The 12,170-nt window shown below is 33.1% G+C and overlaps 2 protein-coding genes across 2 annotated transcripts; both read left to right on the top strand.

The window, feature by feature from the left end:
• Nucleotides 1-6,711: 6,711 nt before the first annotated feature.
• Nucleotides 6,712-10,478, top strand: LOC130625526 (uncharacterized). Its single transcript, XM_057440629.1, has 3 exons — nt 6,712-9,695; nt 9,776-9,877; nt 9,960-10,478. Exons 1-3 carry the CDS (start codon nt 9,425-9,427, stop codon nt 10,211-10,213), a joined length of 627 nt encoding a protein of 208 aa, XP_057296612.1. The 5' UTR covers nt 6,712-9,424; the 3' UTR covers nt 10,214-10,478.
• Nucleotides 10,479-10,526: 48 nt separating this feature from the next.
• LOC130625046 (uncharacterized) lies at nt 10,527-11,459 on the top strand. Its single transcript, XM_057440130.1, has 3 exons — nt 10,527-10,677; nt 10,719-10,829; nt 10,993-11,459. Exons 1-3 carry the CDS (start codon nt 10,555-10,557, stop codon nt 11,113-11,115), a joined length of 357 nt encoding a protein of 118 aa, XP_057296113.1. The 5' UTR covers nt 10,527-10,554; the 3' UTR covers nt 11,116-11,459.
• The last annotated feature ends 711 nt before the right edge of the window (nt 11,460-12,170 follow it).

Raw genomic sequence — 12,170 nt, 5'->3', positions numbered from 1 at the left:
AGCATATTTTTAAGCAAACAAACAAATTATATGATTGTGGCTACAAACGTAGATTTCAAGACAGCATCCTGCTAAAGCCAGCTAGCCAGCTTTTTAGCTAACCTTATTTATTTCTATTTTATAAATTTTCCTTTTTATCCGAGCCAATAATGTTTTTTATGTTGCGGTTTGTGGCTATCTAGATGACTCCAAATGCAGTTTGGCTACAGCAACCTTCCTAATAATTCTTATGCTAAATACAGCGAGGTAGCTAAACCTTTCATTACTGTCCTCAAAACTTTTTTACAAAATAAAATTGCTGAGTGATTGTTTCATCTGGACAGTGTAACGACGTGCAGTTTCCTGTGCTTTTATTTAAACCGAAGTTGCAATAAAGTTTCTTTTGAAAAGCGTATTAAGCCTACGAATGTGCAACATCGTTTACCTGTACTAAGCGCCCAGCCCGGTTTCATGTGTTTTTATCTAAACCGAAGCCGCAATTTAACTTTCACAGGAACTTATTCCGCGAAAGAAAGAAATGTTGGCCGACTATTTTTGCTATGGCGGGGTAGCAACAGGTTGTTAAGCTGTGCTTTTACTTGAGCTAAAATGGCGACAAAGTTATTATTAAAGAATATATTACACCCGAAACACGATGATGCTATGTTTACTTTACTCTATTTCAACGTACTGTATATTGTACTAAATCGCTCCACTTGGATGCAGGAACAGTTAACGGCTATTATAAGCCTTCAATCTGGCGTTCACGCTAGGTCACACACTTACTTACGGCTGCGGCCTCGGCCAGTCTATATAATAATAGCCATATTTTATTTAAAACGGTAGCCTATTACCATTTTGTGCTACTGATGTAAGAAATAGCGATGCGGAAAAAATGCGATAAGGAAAAAACTGATTTTCCTTGAATACGTCTATAAACTAACGACCAATCTCTTTACTAATAGCCGTATTCCGTCTGTCTGTTCGTGCGTCTGTTTGTCTTTTTGTTACGGAAACACGAAATGCAATATACAAAGGACGGGCGATTTTTTCACGGATTAACGACTAGTCTCCATAATAATAGCTGTCCTCTGTCTGTCTTTTTGTAACGGTGTTAACCACGCACGAAATACCACTCCGTCAGCACAGGGACTTATGGAAAAATTGTTCCTTCCTTTCAATTTATTGTCCCTTTCTGAGTAACCTCGGTGCTAATATTATCAGGCGGAATCGGGTCAGAATTCCTCGACCCAACTCAGTAACGGTTTTCGCTTCTGTAATATAATCAGTTGCAGATTTGAATTTCTCAACTCAATTTTGCTGCATTTTTTTGTTTCAACAGACGTGATCCGTCGCGAATTAGCCATTCTCAATGCACTACACTCTGCTTAAAAATTTTCATCAACACAATTTCAATGATTAAGTTACAAATAAAAATGTAAACATTTGTAATTTTAGGAGGTTATTTCTACAATTGCAGGAAGGAAGGAATGAAGAGATGAAGAAGGGGGGGGGGGTGTTGAATCAGCGTCTGTAAATGAATCAAGCATGGCTGAAGCTCTTTTGTTATCTTTTTATGATAAGTACAGTCAGTAATTAGGTTTAACAGCGATCGACCTTGAATTTAGCCTTCAATTTGGGGGGAAAAATTGAACTACTTTATCCTTGAAGCAAGTTGATACCAGATGTTCTTGATTGTTTCTTGTTTTTTCTAGCCGTTGCGCTGGTTTCTCTATCAATGATTTTCTTCTCATCCCAAATAAACTGATGACTTCTGCTTCAGCTGTGGTCCACAATTTCGTCTTTTTTCACACCTCCATTTCTCACTGCGAGAATATATTCTTGAACTCGTGGCTTGACTTTTTTGTTTGTTTCGCCTGTGTTGGATTGAATCATGTCATGTTATTTTATTACAAAACCAACGTGATTTATAAGAAAATTTGCCCTTAAACAGCCATCTACAACAGAAATTGATAATAACAAAGAAAGATAATAAAGACATTTCTCTTGATATGATAGTAATGGCATTGGACACGCTGAGCTAGCCTCTTAATTGAAATATAACCTTGTTTGGTTTTTGCCAAAAATGTCCTTTTTTAACATTTGTTCTTTTGCTGCAACAACAATGAAAAAAAACAATGAAATGTTATTATTAGCGAAATATCGAACGGTTAGATGAAAGATAGCTTACACTTTCCATTTTGAATCTGACCTGGATTAAATTGATACTAATTAGCTATTAACAATTAGAAGTGAGAAACGCTGAGATAGCATCATCTTTGTTATCGTAAGAGACATTGATAGATCATTGGAAATATTTATATTCACAAGATAATGCATGAATACATTACATACAGACACAGGAGAGACAAATGGACAATGGAGACAAGTATCTTCTAAGTTATTATCGGGTACGGGTTGCACAGACGTACTTATAGAGGATCGGAAAGCGTGTATAATGATTCAGAAAAGATAATTATATATCTGCAGTTCTTTTGGGATCGAATTTAATCAAGCTGCAAATTTGCAGATATGTTTGTTTTCTGTACGTCTCCTTAAACCCTCGAAGTTTACTGCATTATTTCAATTGATTTAAAAATAATTTTCTGACCATAAGTTAAGGTTATGGGAAAGGAATCAGCCAGAAAAGTAATAACATTCTTACGCCTGAATTTCTTTTCCAAATAAATATAATAAATACAAAGAAAAGCTATTTCCTAAAAAATCCGTAAAACCTCACCAAAAATTCACCTTAATTACCCATTAAATAAAGTTCAGGGCCATTGCCTAAAGTTTTTAAAATAACTCCACTTAAACATAAAAAAATTTCTACTATTAATTTTTCGAAGTTATTAAAAGGAATTCTTATTAACTATAAGCCATGTCTGCATGAATCAGTCAAGATAAAGGGCACTGTACAGCACTGAAAAAGTTTTGTATAAGACATCTAAATATTCACCTACCCCAGTTACGGCAACGTATAATTTTGAATCTAACCATGTCAAACTTTTGCGACTCTGTCTTAAGTGGTAGTAAAGATTGATAGAATTACCTTCATTTTTCTTTTGTTTTGTTGGGAATACATATTTCCTAATGGGCACAGGCGTTGCTTTAACCATTCCATAGCAAGTAAATCCTGGAGGGCAATAAGGCATGCGTTTGTAAGCCGCACGTGTTGGCAAGACGCTAGTGCTGTTTGCTTTCAAGCGAATCATTTGTGGTTTTTTATGCGACTGTGACAAATCCAAAGCATGTCATAGTATCTGGACAGTTCCTGAGCGTGGTTGATTGATTAAACGTTTTAATTTTGAATATTTCATCATGGATTATTTTTCCGGAACCTTTATTTACATCGACGTCAAAGCTGTTATCTCGCTGGCAAATTTTTGCGGTGTATTCAATGGCATTGTCTTTGTCAATTCCAACCTTGTCCTGACATGGAATCGTGCAATTTCCCTAAATAAAATGTTAGTACAGAAAGAATAACCGTTATAATAACACACAATCAGAATAACATATTGTACTAATTCCATGTTTCTCTTTTTCTTGCTTTTCGCTTTAAGGATAAACTTTTGTTGCAACTTCGATAATAGAAAGAAAGAGAACATCGTGTCTTTGGTGTAGTGGTGGTAATTATTATGAACACTCACTATTAATATTAATTTTACATGGTTTCTATATGAGAAAGCAAACTTAAAACATTTCTGGGGTGTAAATCTATTTTTTAGGTCATCATTTATTTCATTCCAAGAGAACGTGATCATTGAAAAACTTACAAACAAGAAAATCCATCGCGTAAAAAATAATATTTTTGTAAAAACCAGGCTGTTAAGATGTTAGTTTCAGATAATCTTCCTGTTTACCGAATCTATATTATATTATATGGAGGCATAAAAAAATTCTTCCTTCCTTTCATTATTATCACTTGCTGAATAATATCCGTGCAAATAGCTATCATATGTGCTTTTACTGTGTCTGGGTTAGGCGTGAATTTTTGCATATCATCTTTGATTGTATTTTCACATAATGTATGCGTAAAAAATGCCAATCACCTCAATTCAATCATTTATGCTATTAAAATTAATTTCATCAGGTAACGTTTACAAATTCGGGATCAAGTCTAATCAAACTTTTTTATTTCAATTTACCCTTAGTTAAACACTTAGTAGAATGTCATTCTTAAAAGTAGTTTCATTTGTATGCAACTCAATGATGCAATAAATACTTGCTCCAATAAATTCTAAGAAAAATAGGACCACCAGTCAAAACCTCCCACACTGGCATTTGCTTAAGGAAACAGAAGTACACCCCCGGAGAAGATGATTGACATATTTGTTGATTAAAAAGTGAAAAGGAATTGTCATTAAGAAATTTGATTCAATTATGAAAAATATAAAAATTAATATATACTTATTAATGTTGCAAAATCGGAAATTATAAATGAGAAATATTCTTTTAACAGAATAAACTTACACCTAAATATTGTACTTTAAAAATTTCACCTTCCCACAACTTTAAGGTTGTATTTTTAAAGGACAACCACTGTTTTGTCCAACACCGATTGTGACGAAAGAAGTATTTGAATATTAATTTGTATTCAAGATTGTAATTGTCTCTGCGTCTTTTTCTTCTTCGCAATTTGCGTAATAAATGCAAAATTTAGACTAAAATTTCATCCAGAACAAAAATTTAAAAGTTACTAAATTGAATTGTCAAGATGTAGTATAATTAACATAAATGTATACTTACTCTGCATTATTATTCCACTTCGACCGTTTTGTCAGCCAGGATTCTCACCCCAAGATTCTCACCTTAGAGAAAAAAGTTTTGCCGAACCAGGAGATTCATCTTAAGTAGGCTTTGTTTTATTGTTAAGTTATTTGTTAGTTGTTATTTGCTAGTATAATTTTGTTCATTTGACATTCATTGCATTGCTTTCATTGTTTTAAGCTTCAACTACTTTGAATTACGAGAAAAATCAGGGAAATAAAGAGCGGAATAAAATCAATTTACACTTTTATGGAAATATATCCAGCAAAATTATTTTGCCTATAACAAAGTTTCACAAGTACTTCATTTCTGGTTCGAAGCAATAATTAAGCTGTTTCACTCGATATCCAAACTTTATTTCTGGTTCGAAGCAATAATTAAGCTGTTTCACTCGATATCCAAACCCCGTTTTAATCAAACTATAATGCTTGAGGAAATTCTTTCAAAGAAAGAACAGAAAATTCTTTTGGAATAAACGAAAAATATCACGAACTGATTAAGATTTAGATTCATTGTATTGTATTCCATTGAATTTAATTTTTATATTAGGTGTGTTTTTAAGGATAAATGAAGAACTATAATTTAGTAGGAATTCAAACAAAACTTCCTTTGCACAATAACAAAAACATAGACACAAACTATTTCTTAAATTTTAACGTTTTTATAGATGTATCTCACATAAAACATCTTAATGATTTTCAGCATACATTGCAAAGGTCTACATAGCATAATTTGTCTGATATAGGACACACACAAAGACAAACATGGAAGGAAATCGTCATACGTCGTGAATGTATTTCATGTGATCGGCTGAGAAATTACTCCGCAAGCAAATTTAAAAAGCGTGTACAAAGGAAAGGTCGCTAAATGAGTTACTAATAGATATATCAATAATGGTGAAACTTAATAAAACATTTTCTGTAAATAAAAATGTAAAACACACTCTTTTGGCTGTGCTAATTTAATATCTGCAAATGAAATTGTGCTTTGCACGCTGATATCTGTAGATGCCAATAAAAACGTATGTTAAACAAGATGCCAAATAAATAATAATTATGAAAAGCGAGATCTTTTTTACATATTCAATAAAAATGAATATAAATATAAATAAAATAAAAAATAAATGATACTTTATTTTAGTTTTTTTTGGGAAATCACAACGTGCAACTAGTGAATTTAATGAAAATTGCAGAATCTTCTGATATGAGATGAGCATTACGTTATCCCTGTTCTCTTTCAAATCAGTCGCAAGAATTTATGTTATATTGTCATATTTATTTGTCTCTTCTTTTGCATAGGTAAACAGTTTTGAAACCAGCTCCTTTAATAAATCTTATTGGTCGGGAAATGGCTTAAATACTTATAGTTTCTTTCCATAGATTCTTTACCTAGTATTTTCTACTTAGTAAGTACGGATGTAAAGCAGAAAAGCCCACACTTTATGGAGGTAATATTTTTTTTTAAAATCTGTAATATTAATAGAGTGATTATTTTTTGACGCTTTGTTTTTTTTATCTAACACATCGAATATACAAAAAATCAAAAAAAAAAAAAAAAATGGACTGATATCCAGCTAAACCTGAATGTAACTGACACTGTGCAGTACATAATGTCGGAAATTTTGAAATCCAATTGAACAAGTAACGAAGTGTGACTAATAATTGACTATTAAGTGCATACCTTCCCTGAAGTTTCACTATCCTTTCCCCTAAAATTATGTTCTTGATTAACATCATTACCTTTTTGGGTTAATGAATACATCAAATGCGAAGAATAGTTTTCAACTATTTACTATGTTGATATTGATGACATTATAAACGTCGAATAATATAACGGATTATTAAAAGAGCTCAAGTGTGTTTGGAACCAGTGTAATGACGTTCAGCAAAAAAATACTTTTTTTATCAATAAATTCGACGGTTAAATTAATATTTCTTAACGCGTGCACTGCGTGTCCAACATGATCGCGCCAAAAATTATTACGATTATAGTAATAAATGAAAAAGGTAAAATTATGACGATAATCGTAATAATTATGCCAAGCCCTGTACGGAGACATGTTTACAGGGAAGGAAGTACGGGTGCTTTCGTATTTGAGCCAGACGAGTTTGATTGATTTGGCTTGCTGGCAGGCAATGTGATCCAATATTTTTAGTGCTTGAGAATAACAGAGTGGTTGAGTAAAATTGATAAACATAATAAGCGAAGTCAAGCAAGTACTTAAACATATAGTTTTGTGCCAATTTTATTAGGCATTCTCTCTGGTTGGGTAATGATGTCACTATAACTATAGCATAGCTAGCTATTTAGCTTCAGCTGCGTTTTTTTAAATAGATAGGTAAATGTGCATATTTTACATGGCTAGCCTCACAACTATCGAGGGATATACCTGGTCTATTATTTTTTGGAGGGACTATGGCTTGGATGAAGAGTCTTGGAATATTGAGCTAATGCTCATTTTGAGCATCAACGCAGAGACCCAATTTAGAATCTGTGCTCTAGCAAGAAATGCCTTGAAGCATACAATGGCCCACACACAAAGTGTGCTATCTCCTCCATTTTCCTCACATGGGTGTGGTTAATCTGAGGCTATGGTAACATTCAATCGGCCATATTGAATCGCTGCGCCAAGGGGGAATCCAATCCGCCGGTCTCCTGCACAAATAAGAGAGTTATAACCACCAAGCTATGGCTTCACTACCAAAAAAGCTTTGATAAGTAAACAAGAACTACAAATATCTGAAAGAAAATCTAAATTAACCTAAAACTACTCAACATATCAGGTTTAACGTTTTTTTAAAAATTCAGTCCTATAGTTTTATTGCTTTGTTTAAATTTTCAGTAGTCTTCAACATCTGCGTGGCAAAAACATACAGATGCTTCATAAAGCAAGGTTTTTTGTGGTTTTTTTTGCATAAAGGTATCATTAGGACTTTAAATAGATGTATCAATCTGCATTTGAAAAGTTGTCTCTTCCGCAAGCTGCCAAGACCGCTGAAAATGCAAGCAAAGAAATCTGTTTGTTTGTAAAGAGTCGATTGTGTAAACTACGTCTTTTCCCTTAAACTGTAATAGCTACCCGACCTGTCATTGGTAAAATTATTATATGTAATATATAGCATATCATATCCTATGTATTTTAATTGTTTAAAAAAAAAATGCAAAATAGTGTTATAAGAAAATGTTAGTATGTTTGCAGATAGAGATAGATAGATGTGCATATTTTACATGGCTAGCCTCACAAATATCGAGGGATATACCCTGTCTATTATTTCCAGGAGGGGCCATGGCGTAGATGGAGAGTCCTAGAGTATTTAATGCTCATTTTGAGCTACGCAGACCCAATTAGAGCCCGCGCTCTACTAGACAACTCCCGGCAACATCCAACGGCCCACACAGTGTGCCATCTTCCCAATTTCCCTCACATGGCTTGGGTTAACCCGGGGCTATGGTAACATTCACTCGCCCATGTTGGATCGCCGTCAAGAGGAATCGAACCCCGGTCTCCCGCACAGAGTACGAGAGCTATAACCACTAATCTACGGCGCCACAAATCACTTTTGTAATTTTATTTAAACCCTGCCAGGTCTGTGTAAGTAAACTGCTTGAGATAATAATGGTATATATATATTGTTGTGAAGTTATTAGGTTTATATCACAATCTTGGCTATATTGGGTTAGTGTTGTTTTAATAGTGTGGATGTATATATATATAGACTAAAAAATATTAATTTCTTTTACAGATTGATGTTAATGTAAATGACACTAGAAATTTGATCTGTCTTAATTAGTATTATATATTATATACACTATTATGCAGTTAATGGGTTATAAAATGTGACACTGGTGATTAGAATGGCAAACAAAGGTGAGTGACCATATATGGACAGCTTTAATAAGGCCGTCATGTGTGTATATATATATATATATATGTATATATATATATATATAATTCACAGAATTACAAGACTTATCCATGTCCATACTGGCTGGCCTTGATTCTGACAAAGGAGCAGCAAAGCAAAAAAAGAGAAAGCCACGTACTATCCATTATAGGCGAAACGCAGATGGGAAAAGATTGTTTAAGGAACGGAAAAACTATGCTTCGAAAAGTGTTAAGAAAGCTTGTCTTGATAAGGATTTAGATCACACTGGTATGTGTTTTCTTAACCACTGATAATTTTGGTTACTGGGGATTCCCACTTAATAAAAAAATTATTTTTAGGCTTAAAATTCATTATTTTCTTGTATGTTTTCAATAGAAAATGATGAAGATTGGTTGACAGAAATAGAAGAGTGTTCTGATGACCAACCTTCATTGGCTAGTATGTTTATCACTATACTGTTATTATGTACTAAAATCAGGTTTTTTATATATTAAAGAAGCAGGTATATAATAGCAGTGTATTTATTACTGCTGTGAATTTTTCAGATGTATAGTGATTGACCTTAAAACTAAACTTTTGCCATTCACACAGATGGGCTAAGCAAAAGGTAGATATTAGGCAGTGTTTGTGTATATATGTATATATATGTATATCATTTAGTCATGAAATTTTGTTGATAATGTTTCAAAGGTTATGAAGAAGAAGTCAACCAGTGTTTCAATACTCTGAAGTCACTTTTGCCAACTCATGTAAAGCAGCCAAGGAGAAGGCAGTCTTGGAATAAGAGGATGTTTTCAAGTTTTGAAGCTTGGAATAAGAAACGAGCTGATATTCATGAAGAATATTATATGTTGCAAGTTCTGGATAGTTTGTGCAATAATTGTCTATCACACAGATCTTGCGTCACTTGTAGTCAATGTCATAAAGACTACTGTGCTAAATGTGATAGGAAAACTCACCATCTCCACCCATTTCACGATCGATGTTATATAGACAAGTATCAGGTTCCACTTTCACCGTTACAAGTTATAGATGATGAAAATCACATACAAAAAGCAGGTAGAATGGTGTGTTTATATCAGCCTGGATAAATTTCTATTTACCTGTTTACTTTAAAAATCAATGCAATATATTTTTAGTTAGAATACTTCCTTTGAAACGTTATTCATGTTTGTCATGCACAAGTACAGACATTATTTATGATCCATGTGATGAAATGTGCATAGTTCTCAATGAAAGAGGTGAGTAACTCTGGAAATTGTGTTTTTCCTTCATTATAATTACTTATATTCTTTTATTTTTTCATGTCTTGTTTCCGTTCAGGTCGCTATGATTTTTACAAGCACACAATTGTTTGCAAAAGTTGTGGAGCTAAAGATGATCCGTTTGACCTACGCACCATTATCCGTTCTGGGTATTGGCCTGCTGCACCAACAACATTGAATTATCTAGTTGATGTGAATCTCTTTAACCTTTGGAGTAATATCAGAAGCAAGATGCCAGGTACATCAGAAAGTTCATTCATTGCTGCCCTCGTTGAACTATCTCTTGGAAATGGAAGGGTAAGCATTTTTTAATTGTTTCATTTTGCTTGCATGATAATGAAGATAATATGATTATAACATGAGATAAAACTTATTTCATTTCAAAAACATTGTATGTATTAAGAAATTTTATTAGGAAAGTTTTTTGTACTTATATGTAATTGCATATAATGCATGGCTGCATTAAAATGGTGTTATTATGAATTATTATAAGATAAATACTAAAAGAAAATATTATTCTGTTTGCATTTTACCTTCTTGTTTTTGTTTATTAAAAGAAGTGCAAACTAGATTATAGTTATTATTACTTATACAGGATATGAGACATATATATGATTTTTATAAAATTATATTAGATTGGAACTATTCATCGAATGGCATTTTCAACTTCTTTTCGAGAATGGTGCTACTGCTTGTATGAAAAGGAAAAAATTCAAGAAAATATGTGGTTTGACTGCCCCTGTTGCACCATTTCTCAACATAGTTGCCATGTTGACGTTTGGTGGAAAAAAATGCTCCAAAATATTGCTTTGCAGATGTAATGTGCAAACTGTGGGGTTTCATAAAACGTAAAGAACCTGGGTTAGCTTTGAAGACTAAACCTGCATTGTCTGTTATGCATGCCAAGGGCCATTCATTAAACTGTCAGGTAATTTTTTAAATGTATTTTTGGCAAAATATATTAGGAAAATTGTCCAGATAAAGTCAATAATGCAAATGTATAGTTTTTTGTAAAGATTTTAAAAGCAATTAAATATTTTATAAACGGAGTTTTTAAAAAGTTTTATATTCGTTATTCCGTTTAACTCTAGGTTCAGTGGGATGGAGCATGGACAGATGGGACGGGAAAATCAACTGGTGAGGAAACTGAACAAATATTCAGCTTCTTATCGCGATGTGGAAACTCTAACAAACATCAACTTCCTGAAAGTTAGTAGTTAGTATAATGTTTACGTAATCAATTTCTATGAAGGCTTCCTTTAAGTCAACTGTTCTTAAGAAAGAATTTGTATTTTTTTATGCTCGCCGAAACTTATATCCTTTAAAACTGACGTTTCCAAATTATAGATCGTGAAGAACATATCACAGAAATGATGGCTTCGTGGAATAAGAACAAAATCCGCGGTTTAGCTAAAGATCTTGTTCGTAGATATAGAAAGGTAAAACATGAACTTTTTGGTAAATATAAGATAACTACGATGTTCTGCCAACTGCAACCGCGTTGTTTGAATCTTCTTACAACCACTTTCTTAAAATTATACATTTGCATAAATACTATCAGTTGCGCAAGGTCCGTGGTATATATATATATATATATATATATATATATATATATATATATATATATATATATATATATATATATATATATATATATATATATATATATGAACAGCAGATTTTTGTTGATGTTGCGTATTTTTGATTTGGTAACTTGAACTTGCGAAAGTATTGCCCTCATTTTCTAGCCAAATTTAGCCCATTGTTCCTGGAAGCACATGATCGCAAAACTAGGGGATCGTAAGCTGCATTGGTTAAGCGCTCGACTCACATGTGAAACGTTGTGGGTTTGATTGCTGTTTATGGTAGTTGTCCAGTCGGGTAGAAATTTCTGAGATTTTTGTTGCACAAATGGAAGCCTTAAACACTGTATAACAACTTTTTTTTCGTCTTTTCTGTAAACAATCCACAATTGATATATCCCTCAAAATTAGCTAGGCTAGATGGTTTTAGGTGGTTTATGGTTTTAGACGGTAAAAGACGTTTCACGTTAGCAATGTTTTGCAGACGTGAAGTAAATAGAATTAAATCGAAAGATCATTTTCCAGAATTCTAGACCTTTTCAATCAAAAAAATTTGCAACCACTCAGCAGCACCACCACCCCCCACCCTCCCTTACCTAGATTCATAATATTCTGAATGTGGCACTAAAAGATGGCGTGGTAACGTTACCGTTCCTGTATAATTGAAATATTATTTTTATTAATAC

Source organism: Hydractinia symbiolongicarpus, chromosome 14 (genome assembly GCF_029227915.1).
Source record: "Hydractinia symbiolongicarpus strain clone_291-10 chromosome 14, HSymV2.1, whole genome shotgun sequence".
NCBI classification, from domain to species: Eukaryota; Metazoa; Cnidaria; class Hydrozoa; order Anthoathecata; family Hydractiniidae; genus Hydractinia; species Hydractinia symbiolongicarpus.
This window is presented reverse-complemented; position numbering and strand designations above follow the sequence as displayed.